The sequence below is a fragment of the Nymphalis io genome, chromosome Z (assembly GCF_905147045.1).
Source record: "Nymphalis io chromosome Z, ilAglIoxx1.1, whole genome shotgun sequence".
Classification (NCBI taxonomy): domain Eukaryota; kingdom Metazoa; phylum Arthropoda; class Insecta; order Lepidoptera; family Nymphalidae; genus Nymphalis; species Nymphalis io.
The window spans coordinates 5397248-5420234 of NC_065918.1; the positions used below are offsets into that span (position 1 = coordinate 5397248).

The 22987-nt window shown below is 34.6% G+C and overlaps 1 protein-coding gene across 1 annotated transcript; it reads left to right on the top strand.

The window, feature by feature from the left end:
- Positions 1-428: 428 nt before the first annotated feature.
- Positions 429-22677, top strand: LOC126780256 (intraflagellar transport protein 122 homolog). Its single transcript, XM_050504565.1, has 23 exons — positions 429-626; positions 919-1149; positions 2000-2210; positions 2627-2774; positions 2856-3010; positions 3185-3382; positions 4279-4416; positions 4955-5083; positions 6274-6438; positions 6867-7007; positions 8226-8323; positions 8808-8961; positions 9596-9754; positions 10309-10469; positions 10582-10710; positions 10995-11140; positions 12090-12240; positions 12748-12936; positions 13402-13510; positions 15289-15451; positions 15541-15719; positions 17444-17596; positions 22253-22677. The coding sequence occupies exons 1-23, from the start codon at positions 565-567 to the stop codon at positions 22427-22429; spliced, it is 3546 nt and encodes a 1181-aa protein (XP_050360522.1). The 5' UTR covers positions 429-564; the 3' UTR covers positions 22430-22677.
- Positions 22678-22987: the final 310 nt, after the last annotated feature.

Sequence of the window (22987 nt, forward strand, 5' to 3'; positions counted from 1 at the left end):
CTGTACTTTTATAAGTATATTGCTGAAAGTCAGTTTTTTAGGACCTTTATTTTAGATAAAAAATAATGGTATCATCGTAAGCGATCGTCCTTATGAACATTGATGCTTAAGAACTTTCAATATATTTTAGTATTTTTTTGAGGAAGGCCCATCATTTTCGCATAATTTTAAATTTAATATAAATTTTAAAATCTGGCCACACTGTGCATCATTCGCTTGTTGTTGACTCTTGTTGACTGTCAGTAGTCAATATTACGCATGCGCATGTCACAAAATTTAAAATTTACTTTTTAAAACATTAAAATACTTTTATTTAATGTAAATAAGTTTAAATTATTAGTTCATTTTGTAACAAAGAAATTGTACCCTTTGGTATATAAATAATAAATATTTGATATAAATGTATATTGTTACCAAAAACCTACAACAAATGAGTTTGTTTACACTCTCCATGGAACCGTTGTCAACGGAATAAATTATTTTATAATTTAAGCGTGTTAAGGCTGTTTTGTGTAAACGAAATCTTATTCTTGGGTTACTATATTATACAATTTAAACTCCAAAATGAGGACTATCCCTAAGTGGGTAAATAAGATTCATGAAGCCGATAAAATAGAATTTTCGAGGTACTCATTTTTTAAAGTAATATGTATTCTTCATTTTATCGTTTATCTAATAAATAATTGAAGTATATTGTCTAATGCTGAAAAAAAATAAAATCCACTTTCTTTATGCGACGTTTTGATATTTTTATTACACCACTTATTTTTAGGAACTTATTAAATCCAAATCTTTATTATAAATTCCTTTGACACATTTTTTTGTACTGCTAAGAAGATAAAATTAGTAGGAACATTACTTTTCTATTATTTTATTTTAATAAATCATGTAAATAATTCTTCTACTATTCTATTTTAGTGTTCATGCAATATGCTTTAGTCCGGATGGCACCCAATTAATTGTTGGAGCAGGGGAGAAGGTAATGGTGTATGACCCTAGAGATGGAGCCCTTGTTCAACTTTTACAAGCTCATAAAGGAGCAGTTCATGCAGTTGCATACTGTAATGATGGCAAGAAATTTGCGAGTGGGAGTGCTGATAAGAATGTTATAATTTGGACATCTAAAATGGAGGGTGTTCTTAAATATTCGTAAGTAATGCTAAAATATATTCATAAGTAATGCTAAAATATATTTGTCACTGATGGTAGGGCTTTTTCACTGATGGTAGGGCTTTGTGCAAGCTCATCTGGGTAGGTACCACCCACTCATCAGATAATCTACCCCAAAACAGCAGTACTTGGTATTGTTGTGTTCCGGTTTGAAGGGTGAGTGAGCCAGTGTAATTGCAGGCACAAGGGAAATAACTTCTTAGTTCCTAAGGTTGGTAGCGTATTGGTGATATAAGCGATGGTTAACATTTCTTACAATGCCTATGTCTATCGGTGTTGGTGACCACATACCATCAGGTGGCCCATATGCTCGTTCGCCTTCCTATTCCATAAAAATAACTGTTCCTAGTCATTGCTAATTTAAAATTTAATGAAATCATGTAAAATGACAATTCATAAGTGCTTGTGAAACTGTACCTATATAAAATATATTTTGATTTGATTTTAATTTTTTATATATATATATATATAGTTTGTTCATTTTATTATTATCCTAAATGATTTGTATTGTATAAGAGGAACTATATACATTATAAAAATTATAATACTACTACTCTACCCATTAGAGTCATAAGAGCCAAATAAAGTAATCTATAGTGTGAACATCCATCATTACAATACCTCAATTTAAATGTGACAAGCAATAAACCAGTAAAAGCATTTTCATGTAGGGTTGACATTAATCAATTGGCTGGCTGTTTAAGGTCTGATTTAGTCATATTCTTTTATAATTCAATTCGCACACTGTCAACCCTAAATAAACGGGATGAATACAAGTGAATGATCATGATGATAGAAACATTATTTTTAAAAGTGTATGTTTTTACAGGCATAATGAGGCAATTCAATGCTTAGCTTATAATCCAGTGACATATCATTTGGCATCATGTGCCATATCAGATTTTGCATTTTGGTCAGCTGATGTAAAAGCAGTTCAAAAATATAGAGTCAGTGGTCGTATTACAAGCTGCGCTTGGTCTCCAACAGGACAATATTTAGCTATAGGATTAGCTATTGGAAGTGTATCAATACGCAACAAGGTAACAACTGTATAATTCATATTTCAATATTTATTTACATAGCTGTTATTTGTGGCATATCACACCTGTATTATAAGATCTGTGATGGCCTAGTGGTTACAAGACGAGAAGCTAAACAGATGATTCCGAGTTCAACACCAGGCAAGCATCACTGAATTATCATGATCTTAATTTGTATTATTAAATCATGTTGTGATCCAGCGGTGAAGGAAATCATAGTGATGTATGATTCATATTTTCAACAAATGCAGTGTGGTGAAAATCTGTGTGTGTGTCATGTCTGTATGTGTAACCATCAATGAACATTGGAACAGTGAGGTGGAATAAGCTCCACACCTTCTCCTCGAAAAGGAGAGGACTCCTTAGCCTTTACTTTACTTACATTATGCTTATTCATAACAATATGATTATTACAGTTAGGTGAAGAAATACAGAAAATTACACGAGATGCTGCTGTGTGGGCTGTCACTTTCTTAAAACAAACCCTTTTAGTAACAGACTGGAATGATACTCTATCTTTTTATGATATTCAAGGTCAACAAGTTTTAAAAGAAAGAAACATCGGTAAATTTATTTTTCATAAAAAAAATAATCATTTTACTATTTCTATAATAGAATTACAATAATATTCTGTAATGCTTCCAGAGTTGTCAGCAGTATCAATAACAACACTTGGTGCTTTAGTGTTAGTGGGGGGCATCGGTGGTTGGTCAGTGCTAACTTCTGAAGGAGTTGTAATAGTCTCCACACCTGTTGAATGGGTTTGGTGTGTTGCACCTTCACATTCTCAGAACTCTATGGTATTATATCTTTCTTTACATTTCTGTTTTAAAATTAATTATACATATTTTTTCAATTAAATAACGGTTAAGTGTATAATTTTAGCTATATATTCTATATATCTAACATTAAAAATGAAACATTAATAAAGTAATAATTTCATTAAGTAATGATATGTATATTACATTTTACAGGCAGTAGCTTGTCAAGATGGGACTCTGTGGTGCTATCAAGTAGCTTATAGTACAGTACATGGATTGTACCGCGAACGGTATGCCTACAGAGAGAACATGACAGACATTATAATACAACACTTAACCTCGGGAAATAAAGTTCGGATTAAGTGTCATGATAGAGTGCAGAAAATAGCCATCTATAAACATCGTTTAGCAGTAAGACTTTTAATACTCTTAGTTTTGTGACGTTAAATATATATAATGGAATAGTAGAGCCATTTCAGTCCAGGCGGCCAATCTCAAGAGAGATTAGCCAACTGCACAGGACATATTATAGTGCACAAGTGTGTGCAAACACAGGTGCACTCTCTATTACCTAACACTCATATTCCAATGAGACTGCAATCTGACACGACCGGGGATTTGAACCCAGAACCACCAGGTCTTCGGCCTTACATCTAGCCACTAGACCAACAAGACAGTCGATAATATACTGTTATAATGATTCTAAGAAAGAGGATTCGGTTTCATAATTAATAATCTGCCTGAACCTGACTGCTTCGTTGGTCTAGGCTATAAAGAAGGCCGCAGATCCCGAGGTACTGTGTTTAAACCATAAGTCGGGCCATTAAAAAGTAATTCCGTTGTTCTGTCGAAGATTCTCAGTAGTAGCCCGGGGGTTGGAAGTTGGAAGTGTTTACAGTGCCGTATCTCGAAAAGCACGTAAAGCCGTTGGTCCTGCGCCTGAACTCCTTCCGTTCGTGTCGGATTACTCTCCCAGATTATGTGTGAGAAAATAAAGAGTGCATCTGTGTTTGCACCCACATTTATGCCCTATAATATTTAATGCGCAGTTGGCTTATATATCTTGAGTCAATTTCGGACATCATTATTATCAATCATAAATCATATATATCATAATAAAGGTTGTATTTAATTTTGTACATGTCTGAATATAAGTATTTATTTAAAAATGTGTATCAATTTTGTATATTACTTAAATATTTGATTTTCACCTGTTATTCTCATTAGTAACAGTATAACTTAATGTCAAAATGATATAGTATATATTTTTAATAATTGTTTTATCTAGATAAATTTCATTTAATCAGGTGCAATTACCGGAGAGAGTAGTTGTATATGAACAAGGAGACTTGGAAGGCATGCTCTATAGAGTTAAAGAAAAACTCGAGCAAAAGAATGAATGCTCCCTATTGGTTGCTACCAGTGAGGCTTTACTCATATGCCAGGTAATAATTGATAAAAAAATTCTCTTAATAATATTAGTAGAAAAGTTTATATGTATTTTTTTTCCTTATTTTAATTTTATCTCCATGGATATTTGTTCATTGTGCCATAATCCAATAGTTTTCATTCCGTTAATTGCAAATTTCAATTCTATTATATTATATACATATGTATATTACCCATTAATAAATATTTCATATCAACGATTGAAAAGAGACAAACTACTAATTTCGGCTTCGTAGAGCGTTGTCTCTGTCGCTCGAAACACTAACAGCCCAGTAACTATAGGGAATTGTTAAAACAATGATGAGTAAAAAAAATATATATTTATATTTAGAACATTTTCTATAGAACTTAATTCCCCAGCTTGTTATTGTGAAATAAGCTAGAGCATGATAGAATCCTCTATAATGTCTATAGAGGATCTCTATCGAGCTCTAAAAAAAATAACTTACTCAATTTTAACATCATAGTTTGTAACATGGTATTTTTTTTTTTAATTTACAATATGTAAAAAAAAAACACCTGCATATCTTTCAGGATACAAAGCTTTCGATGATCGGTTCAAAGCTCCCCAAGTCATGGACAGTTCCATCTCCCATTCGTTATGTCAAAGTAACAACATTACAACTAGAAGAAGTCTTACTGTTGGGATTGCTTAACGGGCAAGTGAGTGAACAAAGAATTATATTATAACGTTTATTTATATCACAAAATCAATGTTGATTTGGAACAATAAGTTAAAAATTATCGTACGTCTGTATATTGAGAATGCTGCAATAGTATTTAGCATATGCTTGTGTATATTTAATTTGTCGAAAAGATTTTAATACACTTACTTTACTAATTTTGATAAGCTGGTTGGCGTGGTTGGTAGATTGCCTTGCCGAAGGTTGTGGGTTCGATTCCCACCCAGGACAGACATTTGTGTTCATGAACATGTATGTTTGTCCTGAGTCTGGGTGTAATTATCTATATGAGTATGTATTTACAAAAGAAATGTAGTATATGTAGTATATCAGTTGTCTGGTTTCCATACCACAAGCTTTGTACAAGCTTAATTTGGGATCAGATGGCCGTGTGTAAAAAATGTCCCAGGATATTATAAAAAAAAAATGTCGAAGCGATTTCGAAATTTTCGCTAAATTATTCAATTCGGTACGTCACATTTGATCACGTGATAAATCGAATACATAATTTCTAGGCTCATTGCAAGTTGTCGAGGTGGGTAGTACCACCCACTCGGCGCTCATCATCATTTAGTTGACCGCTAAACTATTAAATTTTAATTTAATTTAACCGCTTAACTATTTAATATTGTTGTTATCCGTTTTGAAGGAAGTGTGAGTCACTATAATTATATAAGCGAGACACGATCAGACTCAAGGGCCGTAACTTCTTAGTTCCCAAGGTTGGTTGCGCATTGGCGAATTAAAGGGATCTATACTAGAGTTACGAATCTTAAAGTGGCTCTGTCTGTTTCTCTGTGCGTTACAGTACACAGTACAGATTCACGGTTAAACCACTGAACCGATTTTGTTGAAATTTAGCGAGTACGAAGCAAGCTGTTTCAAGTTCCAAGGAAATACATATGCTATTTTTTACACCTAACACTCCTTTTCCTCGAACACGCGGTCGAAACCGCGGGCAAAGACTAGTGACGCTGCAAGAAATATTTCTTACAGTGTCAAAATTTATGAGCGCAGATTATGAGACTTACCATAAACTATAAATATAGCTATACTTTTAGAAGAAAAACAACATAATTATTTTGATATTTTTTATAATTACTATCTTTGATGTTAGGATGATGTCAGGATCTTCTTTATTAATATGTGTTTAAATATGTCGATTTCCAGATATGGCAAGTGGAACCAGGCAGCGGGATAGCTAAGGTCATTCTGCAAAGTCCTGGTAACGTGCGCTGTTTGGACGTGAACGCTTCGCGCAGTCGTTTGGCGGTTGTCGATGAGGCGTCTGTTTGCCGCGTGTACAGCTTAACGAACGGCGAATTACTTTATACGGTACTGTTTTTTTAGAGGATCGCTCTTATCAATTTTTTAAATCTCGTATAACCTCTGGTCACGTTTATTTTACAAGTACGTATAGTAAACGTCAATATATATTGCACATCGATTATTGAAAAGATACAATCGACTAATTTCGGCTTCGTAGAGCGTTGTCTCTGTCGCACGAGACACTAGAAGTCCGGTATCTATTAGGAGTAGTTGAAACAATTTTGAATTTCTGTCATTATAAAAAGTGGTGGCAATAACAAGGTCCATCTTCTTTGGTGCAGAACGTAGGAAATGTTATGTCAACTTAGTTGATCGGTTATTTTGATATCAGTTAACAAATTCCATTGCTTCAAACGAGAACTCAATTTTTCAGTGTAACAATCGAACGTCCTGAAGAATATTAAACTTAAATGTTAATTTATTTCTGTAAATAGGAAGAGAACATAACAGCGGTATCTTGGAATTCTTGGTGTGATGAACTCCTTTGTCTCTCGGGCGGTGGTCTGTTGTCTATAAAAGCAGCTCACTTCGCCGCCGCGACGCAACCTTTAATCGGTTCAGTTGTAGGATTCCAGGTATTGTGACAATATTACAATTTATTTACTTATTATAATATCGCACTATAGCGATATTTTGGTAGAATGTTTGCCATGTCCACAAGTTTGGCATTTCCAAAATATCCTAACAAATGTGCGTCGCTACTAAACGAACAAAGTGTGGACGGCCGAAGCAAATATTTGCCTTATTTGACACATTTGATAACGATTGACTCAGAACCAACAAGTGGAAATAATGAAATACTTTTTGCCGTGTCCTCAGTCCTATAGATACCAGGGAAACGAAGTGGCTTCATAGAAATAGAAAAGAAAACAAATAATATTTATTATAAAAGACGCATTGTACATGGCAACATATTTAATTTATTTCTTCTTTTAATCCAATAAATATTGGATGGAAGCATACAAAGTTAAAGTAAAAGAATACTATGACGGAATCGATATTTAAATGTTAAAGTACTGCCACGAATGGTTCATTAATTAACTCTTTTTTTGCGTTTTTGTGTATAATTTTTTATCATAATATATTAGTTTAAATTTTTTATTTGTGTTATTTTTTTCTTTCCTTTATTTCTTCTTTATTTTATTTGTTTACGTATTGTTTTGCTTATGCGATATCTTTCAAAATGTTAAGTTGGAGTGAGCGAGGGTGAAATTGTGAAATTGCATGATGAGTTAGTCTATAATTGCGATGTATAGTGTTAATAAGTGTCATTCCTGCTTCCCCCTTCCTTCTTAAGTCCACGCGAGCTGGTTCTCGATGTCACCGCCTAACTGTGACATCAATTCCATCGCGAACAAAGAAATTTGGCAACTCCTTTCTTTGTCGCACTTCCAAAAAATGGAATTCCTTACCAGCTCACGTGTTCCCCTCCTCTTACAACCCGGGTTCCTTCAAACGAGGCGTGAAGAGGCATCTTGCGGGCCGGCAAGGCGAAGGCGGCTAGTGCAGAACGTTTTTCCCGTCTGTACTGGCCGTCGTCGCGTTTGGACTCTACTACCACTTACCATCAGGTGGAGTAGAGTCATTTGCCCTCCCGGCGAATATAAAAAAAAAAAAAATTATTTGGAGTTGTTATTTCCTTTAAACATTGTACATTGTGTTGGCATCCAATAATAATAAAAAAAAAATAGTAGTACTCTATATATTGAAAATTTCTATCTATATCTATGCTAAATTCCATTTCTATAATTATTTTATAAGCTAAAGACTAATTATTATAGTTCTAATTGTAGGGAGGCCGAGTATTTTGCTTACAAGCCAACTCTATGCAAACTGTAAATGTGCCGCTTTCTCACGCGGTGCACCAATATATCCAACAAAAATTATTCAAGTAAGTAATTAAGGTAACGTTTAATATCATAACTTTAAAAAGTTACATTTAAGCATATTTCTAGTTTAAGTTTAAATTTAGGAGTAATATACTGTTGAATTCAAGTGAGTTTTATCCCAAACTTGAGAAAGGTGATTATACAAAAAAAGAAACTTCCTATATTATGGCTCCAGCTGATATTGTCAGAAAACACGTTACACCAATTCTATCTATTTTTCTTACATTTACACTTAAAATTCAATGAGATTGTATGTGTAGTTACACTGGCTCACTCATCCTACAAACCGAAACGCAACAATACTAAATATTGCTGTTTGACGGTAGAATATCTGATGAGTGGGTGGTACCTACCCAGACGGCCAGAAGCCCTAGGATTTATCCTTTAACTTGTAAAACAAACAATATCATCGTTTTAACATTTTTCATATTTTGTCTCGTTTTTTAAATAAGCTTTTTAATTTGTTATGTTTCTACTACTCTTTAGTGACGCGTATGCAGTCGCATGCTTGGGTGTGACAGCTTTAGATTGGGAGCGACTCGGCACTGCAGCGTTGGAGGAGTTGTCCTTCGAAGTGGCTCGCAAAGCTTTCCAGCGCAGCGAAAATATTACTCACCTCACACTCATCGATCAATTGCAGGTAAAATAACATTCAATCTAATACCTTTTTTGTGCCTTTAATTAATAAATCAATTCTTATAAGATATGGATATATTCTTATAATATAGCCATATCTTTTTCATTAAATGTATAAAAAGTTAAGCAAAATTAGCTCTTCCCAAAGCGTTCTGAGTTCTAAGACGTGATCGGTTGATAAGACTAGATCAAAATTAATTTATGGTGGCAACTATTATTGATTCTTAGACCTCGGTTAAACAAGCCGAGGCAATTTTTATCTCCGGTACGTTCACTTTGCATGCAATACGACGAGCCGGTTGGCGTGGTTGGTGGATGCTTGCCTTTCACGCCGAAGGTTGTGGGTTCGATTCCCACCCAGGAAAGATATTTGTGTGCATGAACATATCTGTTTGTCCTGAGTCTGGTTGTAAGTATCTATATGAGTATGTATTTAAAAAAGAAAAATAGTATATGTAGTATATCAGTTGTCTGGTTTCCATAGCACAAGCTCTGTACAAGCTTAATTTGGGATCAGAGATGGTCGTGTGTGAAAAATGTGTGGATATGATTATTATTAATACAGGTGACATTATTTATAATTCACGTGTGTTGAGAAATTATTTTATATGATATGGTCTTTAATGACATTCTTACAGGAGCGCATTGATAATGGTGAGAAGCATGCCGTTATAGCGGGCGAGGTTGTCGCGCACCTAGGGCGATACACGGAGGCAGCGCGCATATTCCACGGTGCGGCAAGGGACGACCGCGCATTAGCCCTTTATCTCGATCTGCGCATGTTTAATAAAGCTCAGGTAAGAATAATTGTCATGTCTTTGCTCATTAATGAATGACGAAAATGCATATTTCGACTTTCAACCGAAAATTACTGGTGGTATTTGAGTACTATATTTATATGTTAAGCATCACAGACTTAGGTCCTTATTGCCGCGTAAACATCGTGTTAATTATGTTAAATTACATATTAAAATACTTATTATAATACTTCGATGCAATGAAAACGTCTATTTTATAAAAAAAAATATCTGCAAACAGAATACAACAACATTATAAATAATAATAACAAATAAATAAATAATAAATAATCTTTATTCACGTAAAAAGTTACAAAGCATAATGAAGTCCCTGATTTCTGAGCTAGGCTCAAAGACCTGTATTACAGAAATGAGTGTCCCCTCTCATATTTTAGTGACATATCGTTCTACGTAAAAAAATAAAATGATAAATAATTATTTCTTACTGTATACTAGAGTGGAGCGTGTAGGTATGTGTGTGTTTTCATGTGTGTATATGTGTGTGTGTGTGTGTATATGTGTATTGTTTACATTATATATTTGATTATCAATAGGAGTACGTGGGTGAAGGTGATGGTCTAACGAATCTTGCGCGTCAACGTGCGGAATGGGCGCATCGTGTGAACGAACCGCGCGCCGCGGCCGAGATGTACCTCGCGGCGGGCGACGTACCCAAGGCGGCGAAGCTGCTGGCTGAAAGTGGAAAACGGGATATGTTAGTCAGACATCTTAATTTTTTAAATAAAATCATACCCAAATAAAGGATATTTATTTAATTGTTTCATATCAAAATAATCCAAAATAAATATTGGTCTACTGGTTAATAGGTTAATAGAGCTGGCAAGGAAAATGGATAAAGGCTCAAGCGATTCTCTTCGTCATGTAGCGGAAGCCTTAGCCGCCGTTGGGGAATATGGTACCGCCGGTGATGTTTACCAGAGACTTGGAGATTTTAAGTGAGTTTGAATATCAAATATCTTCTTTCATTAAAAATAAATTTAAGTTTTAATTAAACATGTTCAACTATTTAGGAAGTGCTTATTCATAACATTAATGCAATTGCCATTGAAATGTGTGCAACTGACACATTATTTATATTATTAAAATCACACGGTATAGCGTTGCACTCAAATTTGATCTAGAAATTTTACTCTCATCGCGTCTAATAAAATTAATTTAAATTATTCTGGCATAAACAACGTCTGTGTATAATTTTTAGTTTAATTACTTTCTTCTTCAGGAAAGTAGCCCAACTGGCCGTTATAGCAGGCGAGTGGTCAAGAGCGTTCAACCTCGCTCGTGAACACGCCGAATGCAAACAGGACGTGTACTTGCCGTACGCTCATCGTATGGCACAGGAGAAAAAATTCGTTGAAGCACAGAGAGGTAGTTTAAGTATTTCTTAGTTTTGTTTTATTTGTGTTTCATAATTAAGGTAATTGTTATAATGTACACATATCTAGCTACGGATCTTTAGCAATGTGTAAAGATAAGAGTGAGAAAGAGATATGTATAATAATAATGTCCTCTAGACCGATTTTGGCGGCGGTCAAGAGAGATTAGCCAACTGCGCAGGAGATATAGTGCACAAATGTTTGCGCAAATACAGATGCACTCTGTGTTCCCTCACTCTTAAAATCCGATGGGACGGCAATCCGACACGACCGGAAAGAATTCAAGCGTAGGACCAACGGTTTTACGTGCTTTCCGAGGCACGAGAGTGTTGTTGAGAGTGAATTTTCTGACAGAAAAACCAATAACTTTTTATTTGTCCGACCTGGGAATTAAACCCAAGACCTCCGGGTCTGCGGCCTTACATCAAGCCACTAGACCAACGAGGCAGTCAGATATGTATGTATACTCGTAGTTTATCGCAAATTAACATTTAGTCGCAGGTTTTCGTTTTCTGTTCGTCTCACTTATTTTTTGTAAAGTCCATCCATGTTCAATTGTTTTTTTATTTAGTACTTGTATTTTACACAACAATTTGTTGTTGTATATCATTAAATTAAAATAGAGTTCCTTTTATTGTTGCATAGGAGACTTGTAAAAGTGGTTAATAACGAATTTGATGATTTTGAACTATAGTTGGACTATAGTTTAAATTTTTCTATTTAAAACTTTTAGACTACTGTTATATAAAAACGTACACAAAACATATTATTACATTCGAATTTATGAAGATTAGAGGCTATCGAGCGAACGATCTTCGTAACAAACCGTAAATGTTCCATATTATTATTACAATTTTCTGATACCTATTTCGGTAACTCAGTGTCCAGTACAATTTGATGTTATATATTTTTAAGCGATTTAATGTCTTATTACCTTGCAGCGTATCACATGGCAGGGGAAATTACAACTGCGATGCGCGTCTTCAATGTACTGGTAGGAAACGCGGTAACCGAAGAGCGCTTCAACGACGCGGGGTACTTGCACCACTTACTCGCATCTCAGTGTCTCGACTCAGCTGCGGCAGCGGATAGGTATTCAATAACTATTAAATCATATTGACATTGTGATTATCGTATCAGTACACACATGAAATCAAAATCTTGAATATATTTAAATAATAACTAATCTACTGGTGGTAGAGCTTTGTGCAAGCTCGTCTGGGTAGGTACCACCCACTCATCAGATATTCTACCGCAAAACAGCAGTACTTGTTATTTTGTGTTCCGGTTTGAAGGGTGAATGAGCCAGTGTAATAACAGGCACAAGGGACATAAAATCTTAGTTCCCAAGGTTGGTGGCGCATTGGCTATGTAAGCGATAGTTGACATTTCTTACAATGCCAATGTCTAAGGGCGTTTGGTGACCACTTACCATCCGGTGGCACATATGCTCGCCCGCCTTCCTAAAAAAAAATCCTCAAAAATGTCCTACATTTAAATATCATACTGCGATCCATCCAGTAAGTAAAAATAGACAACAATTTTTGATCCTTATTTTGTTGTTAAAAAATCATGTTTAAATATAAAATATGTTATCAGGGATCGCGATAAGTTGCTGCATCAGTACAAACAATACGACCGTCTGGCTCGTATCTACCACGCCTACGACTCCGTGCATCGCTGCGTGCACGAGCCATTTTCTCTGTCGCAGCCAGAGACGTTACTCAACGCCGCACGTTACGTCCTAGCGTTGCTCGACGGGGATCCGCCCTCTGGTGTCTCTATGTTGTATCCTTTAACTTATAAAACCACCTTATACTTACTCTCTATGTTATCGTACTTACTTTCAACGCTCAATGCGTATACGCATGGTATGTGATGATTATGTTTTAAGGTACAAGGAGACTGCTTATGATCAATTTCAAATTTACAGTTGGAAATTTACTACAATATTTATAATCTGTATCATTGCAACATAAACAAATAGAGAAACTGTTATAGATATATATTTATTGATAGAGAAATACGGTTTTTCCGGGTAAAAACCGGGCCTATCAAAATAAACGCGGTAAACTATACACATAGGTAACCGCGTACCGTAATCAAGTGTCCGAAAATAGGGATTACTAACTAAAGGTTACAGGAGCAGAAGAGACCAAACTGTTCTGACGCGGTGGGACCTTTAAACTATATTAATTGTATTTTAATTTAGTATTTAATCGTTTGCCAATAATTATCCTTCACTGATACCAGTTGTTTATACCTGTGTCTGGCTAAACAAGCTAAAGTTCTCAATGCGAATACGCTGGCTCGGCAAATGTTAGATAAAATATTAGGCCTCCAAGTGCCACCTAAATTTCAGGTAAAATATATTCATATTTATATATCATATGTCTAGCTATTGAGAGGCATGCGCTGCAAAGTCTGTTTATATTTTTTTTTATAATAATTATCCAATTGGACACTCACTACATTCATTACCTGATCATATTTGTTTGTTAAGTTTTAACTCAATTTGTATTTCACGCTGAAATAGTATTTTTGTCGCTTCATTTATAGTCTCGTCAAAATAAACTTTTAAATAAACCTTAATTCGCAGAATTTCAAACAACCAACAAGAGATACTTAAACTGTAAAAAACCAGAGAATTTGCATATTGCGCATAAGCAAACTCTGTTTCAAAAATATATATTCCGTTAATTTCTTAATCTGTGGTATGATGCCCAATAATGATGGAAAGCAAGTTTTGTATTTTTTTATAGTGGCTTATTTTTTTTCTAACTGTCTATACCTCCCTGAAAGTATATGACAGGTTTTTTATTATTCACTGTATATACGCCCTGATTTTTATATACATATAAACATTATCAAATGTATACATACACATTGTTATTTTAAACTTTAATAAATAGTGATATATCAGGATTTGTGGTTCTTAGGAAAAAAGTTTATGAACATTTTTTGTAAATAACTGAGAGTGTAGAATTTCTGTTTTATCTGTTTATGAGTTAAAAGCGTAAAATCAATACTTTTGGCGTTTGGCCTGTTAACCTATTTATACATATGTATAATATCTAAGACATATAACAAAATTCAGCTCTATGCGAATTAGTTCAAGCTTACTACTATTTGTTTTGTCTATTTTGACCGGATTCCTATAACGTCAATACCACCATATTACCTTGGTGCATTCAAACATTTTTTTCTTTATTGCACTGATTTCACTTTGCTTATGTAGGGGGAGGGGGATTTAATTATTGGTTTTTACTATTTGTTCCCCATGCCGAACTAACTCCTAATATTATGCTAAATAAACGCAAATTAATCGTTATTTCCAATAGCTTATAAAGAATCAAGTCGTCTTTGATAATAGCAATTGTAGAATATACCAGAAAATTTTATGCATGTTTAAATATTTAAATTACTAACACTTTTAATAATCACATTAATCTAAGTGATTTCTATGATTTATTTATATAGATACGATTTTAAATTAGATTTGCAGAAATAAAGGAATTATATAATTATATTTTTACTCGTGTTTGCTTTGTAGCGCTTGAAGCGGTCGTTATAACCGACTACTCATTACGAAGTTTTTATTAATTACACGCTATCCAATATCTATTTGAGACTGCAGTTATACAAAACTATAATTTGAGAATTATATGAAAATTGTATGTATTTTATTCCTATTCAAATAGACAATCATATATTACACAGGTGATCTTAATTGAGCTAGCCTATTGTGAAAGACAATGTGGGTTATTTATCATTTATTAAATATTTTAGTGCAACCTATATCGATATATTTAAAAGTCTGATCGTATAAGTTTTTGCTTTACAACGCCATCTGTGTTATATTTTCTGTATCTCTTTTTGAATATCTTTGTACTTAATTGGAATTATTTTGGTAGATGGCGTAAATCAATTAGAACATAATTCGGGTTATTCCGATAGATGGCGCAAGTCGTACCAAATTGAACATATGTTATTTTGTCAAAGATAAAGATATAAGGATAAAGGATCTATAAAAATGCATACAATACATTATTTAAATAGTAATGATGAATTTATCTGGGAATGAAATATACATATATTTTAAAAATATAAATATATTATTTAGTTGATTATAATTATTAGGAAGGTGTGGAACTGCTGATGCTGAAGAGTGGCGGTGTGACTGATACCGGTGGGGAAGAAGACGTTGTCCCGTTGTGCTGGCGATGTCGCCGTCATGTACCAGCGCTAGCAAATCAGTGTCCACGATGTAGACACAATTTGGCCTACTCTTTAGCTACACACGGTAAGTTCAGCCAGACGGTAACCTAATGTGCCATCCAGATTTTGTGTTAGTAGTTTATGCAGATAAAATATTTACCAATAATTTTATAGAGGTTCTACCACTGGTTCAATTCGAGCCCGCAGAAGGCATCTCCGAAGCGGAAGCAATGGACCTCATCGAACGCATGCCCATACCAGAAGTCGAGAAAAACAACACTGAAGGAGCTGACGTTCTACGTATAGACCACGACATCGACTATTCGGATCCGTTTATGGATAAAGTTGAGGAGGTTAGTTGTTTCTGTTTTGAGAAATGTAACTGAAATTATCTAATATATACATTATACATACATATAATGTCACGTCGGAGTTGTTAGCCGGTGACATCAGTTGATAGGTATTTCCCGCCGCATCAACGCCGCATCTTCACTTGTGACGGAACACGCGGTTTTGCTGATAGACTCGTGTCCATATCTGCCAGAATATTCGAAGGTCGAATACACGCTAGGACGGTTGCAGGATATCGTTCGATATCCCTGCTCTATGTGGATAGCCACTCTCCGCTGCGCTGCCGCTGCTGAGCTTCTAGTCTGCGATCGAATCCTATTCCTGCAGAGGCGGATACATTCTGTGAGACTAAATGGGTGCCACGTAGAGGACCATCGATCACACGAAACCCGCATAGAGATGACGAACGTCTTCCTTCAGTCCTCCGAGCAGCATTCTATGCATGGCACTCGCTACCTTCTCTATCCAGGTTACTATGTGCACGAAATACTAAAAAGTCCCAGTGACCCTCCTAAGCTCTTTGGTTCTCTCGGAAACCCCTTCCGGAATCTTCTCGCAATCCCTTGATAGCAGCAATAAGATGTCTGCGTAACAAACGACACTGACGCCTTCAGTGAGAGTGGCGCGCAGCATTGCGTCGTACGTGAGGTGTCAAAACAAAGGTCCCAAAACTGACACTCGCAGCACCCGGATTTCCGGGTCCTCGTACCGTAGCCACCGACGGTCGTTTGCAGGTAGGGATGAATATGAAGGTGTAAAAGCGCCCTTCCCATAGCACTGCATCGAACGAATAGTCGAACTGCTCTTAGCCAGGTCAATGTCGACACGCGACATAAGCCTACACAGACGAGAAGTGACAATTCGCTCAAAAACCTGCCACCCTATTCCATCATATTGGATGGTACGTAAAGAGAGACGGTTCCAGTGACGTCCTCGAACAAGCGGGCGTGGTAGTGGTCGTTGTAGGCCTCCGCCACGACCATTTTCCAAAAGTCCGCAATGCCATGTATATTTTATTCGATCAGTTATTGTTTAAAACAATATCGTCACATATGTGTTTCATGTAAATAAAAATTAGTTTACAATTTAGCTATTTTTGAGCTATTGCTAATTTATTTTCGGGATGTAAGAATATATTTGAAGAAGTTTGAAAAGAACATACTTAGGGTTTAGGTTTAGGCGGTTAGATGTATTAGCTCATACGGACGGATTGACGGCTTGAATCGATACTGATTGTGCTATATATATCTAAGGCTTACTAATGGTATAGTAAAAAATACTAAAACTATTTAAATAACTATTTTGTTTTCATAAAATCTTATTTTTACCACTGCCTAACTGGTTATGTACTTTGATTAAAAAAAAAGAATAATGGCGGGATTCAAGGCCGGTACGAGAATCGACTCGGCAACTTTAAAATAAGTTATTGTATAGAATAAAATATATATAGTGTTAACCTAATCCTAACTTGTTATCGGAGTATATAATTATAATACATTTTTAAAAAGGTTAGATATTTATTAAAAAAATAGGTAAAGAGTTTTGTTCTATACAAATCTCCAATTATATTTTACTAAAACATAATAACTAGTTTTGCGTGTGATCGAAATTTCAAACGTCTTCCGTATAGCATCGATGCATTCGTCTGATAAAGTATAAATAAATTATCGTATCAATGTTAATTCATTAATTTATACAATATTATACGAAAACATTCCATTGGCAGGAAGACGAAGGCGTAGTCGAGTGTAGTCGCCTCGCGCTACTCCAACTCAATCCAGCCTGTGCCGTGGTTGTAAAACGCTCGCCGCTACCACCCCTCTACTACCGCAACATGCTGCCCGAGCTGCCGGTGGCCACCTGTCCCTCCTGTCATAACGTATGTATAATAACCGACACACGTGTTTCTCTCTTCTATTTTACATGTATAATTATATATATATGATATGTAAAATTATTATCAATTATAACGTCAGATTGTGACCCAAATACAAAAAAAAAAAAAAAAATTAATGTAAATAAATTCTCATGAATATAGCTTATTTTAAAATTAACAGTTCTTTGTAAGGCTATCGGTTATAAAAACAGAGAAAAATATAAATATATATATCATCTTACGAATTGTTATATTGCCAAAGTATTTACACCGTAACCGTAACCGTAACAGCCTGTGAATGTCCCACTGCTGGGCTAAAGGCCTCCTTTCCTCTTTTTGAGGAGAAGGTTTGGAGCTTATTCCACCACGCTGCTCCAATGCGGGTTGGTAGAATTCACATGTGGCAGAATTTCAGTGAAATTAGACACATGCAGGTTTCCTCACGATGTTTTCCTTCACCGTAAAGCACGAGATGAATTATAATCACAATTTAAGCACATGAAAATTCAGTGGTGCTTGCCCGGGTTTGAACCCACGATCATCGGTTAAGATTCACGCGTTCTTACCACTGGGCATTTACACAATGACAACCAATACTACACATACCAAACACATACGCTGAGCACATGAAATAGAGTACAGTCACTGAATAAAACGAGTATTTCCGTTTTTCCGGTTTTTTATACGAAAAATCATACGGTAAAACGTATTCAACTGGGCCCAATTGAGCACTGGGCGAATTGCCTTGTTAAAAGTAGTTCTTCGTCAGCTACGTTTAAATAATGAAAAATAAAATATTTTCTTTAAAACATTTGTCAAAAACTGCCTATCTATCGTAACTGATACAATAGAAATATTTGAGTTACATGAAATCTCTAATCGATTCTAGTAATATAGTTTTTAAATAGCTTTTTCTGCAAACGAAGAAAAGTACAACAATTAAAAATGAAATAAAAATATATGTATATAATATATATTTTTAAAATCTAACCGAACAAACAAATACGATAATTTTTAAAATGTACTCAATAAAAAAATTGTGTTTGACACCATTTACAGTTTTAAAATATTTAATTAATTTCCATGATACGAGATATCTTTGAAATAGCTGTTACTATGCTCACGTTTGATAATAATGATCACCTTGTAAAATTCAAATTTTCATTAAAATAAAATATTGCAACAGTATAATTTTAAATGAACGATAAACATATTTCTTCTATTTCTGTATTTGAAATAATTGATCTCTTAAGTAAATTCTAAGTTGATATTATGCAAGAAGTGACTTTTTATCGGCTCGACTTGAGGCTTTAATTGTATGTTGTACTTTAAGATATGCAGCCTTATTAGTAGACAAACGAGGCATAATATATAATAATATGCAAAGTTGAAAAAGAAATACAGTTTTTTTTAAAGTAAACCACAATTCAATGTCTAAACCGAGATTATCCGTGAAGCGAGTCGAATGTAAAAGCTTAATATATAAATAAAATGAAAATGACATTCTTTGAAAATCGACCATTGATTGCCGAGAAATGACAGGCTGATGCAACTTCATGTTGCGTAATAAAAGGAATATATAATTTTATAAAAAGCAACGTAGAAGCTATTTCAAAGTAGACTATTTATAAATCTTCCTTGAAACATATTGGCAAGTACTGTTTCCTTTGAAAGCAGAATAATACCTGTCCCACACAGGAACATTCGAGGCAGCTCACGTTTCGCTGTTGTGTTGTATCTTAATAATAATAAACTGCGTATCGGTTTATGACATGGTAACCTACTTCGTAAAGTTGTCTAATTATTAACATGTACAGTACAGTACAGTAACAGCCTGTGAATGTCCCACTGCTGGGCGAAGGCGTCCTCTCCCTTTTTGAGGACTAGATTTGGAGCTTATTCCACCACGCTGCTCCAATGCGGGTTGGTGGAATACACATATGGCAGAATTTCAGTGAAATTAGACACATGCAGGTTTCCTCACGGTGTTTTCCTTCACCGTCAAGCACGAGCACAAATTAAGCACATGCAAATTCAGTGGTGCTTGCCCGGGTTTGAACCCACGATCATCGGTTAAGATTCACGCGTTCTTACCACTGGGCCATCTCGACTAACATGTAAATCTATTTAATATTTAAAGATACTTAACTTTAAAAAGACCTACAAAATAGGGAAACTTAATTTCAACGATTCTGCATTCATGGACGTAATTATTTGAAAAAAACGACGACTGAATATTATTAAAAAAAATAAGCACGGCTGCCGTCGAGGGTGCAATGAAACCGATATAAATTTACTTATATCGGTTTCATTGCACATATTTTAATTAATAAAAATTTAAGACGTGACAATTGTACGATGTAAGTAAAAAAAGTGATTTATAATTTTATAAAATTAATAATGGTACGTCGGTGTGGTTCGATCATACAACTATAGTGCAAAGCTTGCTGAGATGGCCTTTTCCACGGTGCCACTGCAGTAGGTTTTAGGGTTGCGTGGTGCAAATAGTCATTATATTATAAATATGTTGCCCTTAATATTAGTTTATATGATTTAAAAAAAGGATAACAAATTACTTTTATATCCGCATTTCATTTGTTTTTTTCTCGGCTATTATTATTATTATTTAATGAATGCGTATCGCATGCAAGTTAACTGATTCTTAATATTTTCGCCAAAATAATATTGTGTCGTATTATGGTAACATAACTTGACAAATTGAAATGATAATGTCGGATATCAGAGAAATCCATGTCTCGCGTAACTTTAATTAAAAGGATTTAATATATAAACAAGTGATTCAAACACATCGGCTCAGTCATTAGAATATTTAACGTAATGTGAAATGATAAGGGTAGATCGAAGACTTAAAGGGCAATGCCCTAAAAAGTAGGAACTACGAGTGGTGGATTTATATTGTGAATACTATGATAAGAAACAGTGCTTAGATTACGTCTGAAGTAAGAACTAAGCCCCAGAAAGTGACAGTGAGCATAATAGTGAGAAGGGAATGCAACTGTAATAAGGGCACACTTGCCTTTGTTCCCAAAGAACATTGACAGAATGTTAAAGCTATCTTTAAGTGCATTGTGCAGGCATGTGTTATCAATTAGCTCGATCCAATTTGCTCGCTAACATCGAAATTAGGATGATATTCTTCTCTAACGAATTTGCAATTTAAACCAAATGTGTCATAGCATAAAAACGACCCGAAGAAAGTAACGCCAAGTGTAACATTGATGTAGGTAAGCTTTGTAGTGTAGAGTTGTTATTTGCATAGAATCACGCTCGGATCGACGTAGACAATGAGGCCCTAACTACCGCACGGTATATAATATACAATTTAGAAGAAATTGCATTTCAGACAGATTTTTTGCTCCATACATTTGATATCATTTTCTTTAAATTCATTGTATTGCTCGGCAATACCCAGCAGCGAAGCACTATTATAATGAAAGTTTTGGTTTGGCCAGCACGCTCGCTTAGCCCATGTTAGAGCGTGTTGAAATTAACACTGAACACAAGTTCAACATAAAAGCCTTCCAAAGTACATAGGAATAAGAACGATATGTATTTTCTTAGTATTTGTCGTGTATTTGACATGACATTTATGACGCTTTCTTAATCATGAAATAATAAGGTTCCCAAAAAGGTCTAATCTTTCTTTCAATAACATTATTTTGTTTTCATTCCTTAGACAAAGTTAGTTTCAAATCTCAGTGAGCCCACATAAAGCTGGTTGTATGATTATTTATTTGATGTATTTCATTGAATCAAACTAAGCAAGTAGCTTGAAAATAAATAGTATTCAAATATTTAAACTCGTTGTGTTTTTTTTTTATTATATAAATCTACGTATGTAACTAGTTACGAAATTTTGATTAAACGTTCATTATAGCTCTTATGAACTAAGTTTTTCTTATTACACGTAAAACTCGATCACGTTAAATAATTTATTTTTCAATATTGAAATTCCATACGTATTCATTTTGCATGATATTGATGAAGCATTTGTAAAATTCATATGTTAGCAAGCTTACTTAATTTTGATATTTAAGTAATAAACAACTGCAAAAGTGCTGCCTCGTTGTTTAGAGAATTAATTGAATTGATAATAAAATTGATTACATAAAAACAATTCGATAAAATCCATTTTACGTTCAAAAACAGTATTTTAGTATCAGCTTTCATTAATTTACATAATTTATATATTTCTGCTTATCTGAGTATGTATGTACTTTATTTATGACATATTCAGATGTATTTGCTAATGATAATAATTATATGTTAAATAGAGATTAAAGTTTTCGTTTCGCAGTTTATAATTTTGAAAATGAACATAAAAATTACTAAACATCACTTATATGAAAATCAATGCGTTTTAAACATACACGTACATTCTGCCGCAACACATACCTACATCTACATGCTTATGTAAATTTGTTACAAGGCTCTGGAAACAACCCTTTAAACAGAAAGCAGTCGTAGTACCTACTGCGCTAATGGGTTATCTGATAGTTTCAGTTTCACAAATATCAGTCAACACAACGTTATCCATTTCAATAAATATAATAAAGCAATAATCATGAGCATACAATATTATCACAATTGTCAATGTGACTACGGGCACGTCGATCGTAACAAAGGTATTGTTTGCAGTTGTTCTACATGGAGGACTACGAAATACAAGTCGTAACGAAGGGTCACTGTCCATTCTGTAGACAGCCGCCGGATGAATTAAGGAACCTCGAGGATAGTACAGAAGGCTCGCTGTCGAACGACAACGAATCACCGACACCCCGCAGCCCCAGCAATGGAGACGTCACGTGGCGATAGTCACATTGAAATTATCGATTCTTACAACTTAAGACATTTTATTAATATCTCCTAAGCTTTGACTTATCGTCGATATCAAGCGTGGAGATAAATATTTTCAGTATTGCATTATAGTAGCACAATATATATATATGTACCTGGTAAGTATACAGCACAGTTATTGCTAACTCAGTGTGTTATTCTGAATAATTCCGGTCATTATCGTATTGTATATTCATTTCCGCAAAGTTTCACCTGTCCTGTATTTATGCTTGTACAGTATTTTATAATATTGTCAGTTTATTATTTGCGCCGACGGCGACAGCCGTCAAGGATATCGTGTTAACGGATCCTATATTCAAGAGGTTCAGTACAAAAATCATTAATCCATTGATTAATATAATTTAATTAATGCTGACTATATTTTGACTTGAAATTTCAATTTTTTTTATGACTGACGATAAGCTTTGTATGTTAATATATATTCATGAATATATTTTTATTTTTATTAATTTTATAATGAAACAATGTCAGTAACGAATTCCCTTGAACTTTAAGTGGAAGTTACTCTGAACGCAC

What these genes read in the sequence shown, in the direction of transcription:
- LOC126780256 (XM_050504565.1), top strand. Translation starts at nt 565, where the DNA reads ATGAGGACTATCCCTAAGTGGGTAAATAAGATTCATGAAGCCGATAAA. An exon ending in GAGGGTGTTCTTAAATATTC is followed by an intron (nt 1,150 to 1,999) that starts GTAAGTAATGCT and finishes ATGTTTTTACAG; the next exon opens with GCATAATGAGGCAATTCAAT. An exon ending in CCTGTCCCTCCTGTCATAAC is followed by an intron (nt 17,597 to 22,252) that starts GTATGTATAATA and finishes TATTGTTTGCAG; the next exon opens with TTGTTCTACATGGAGGACTA.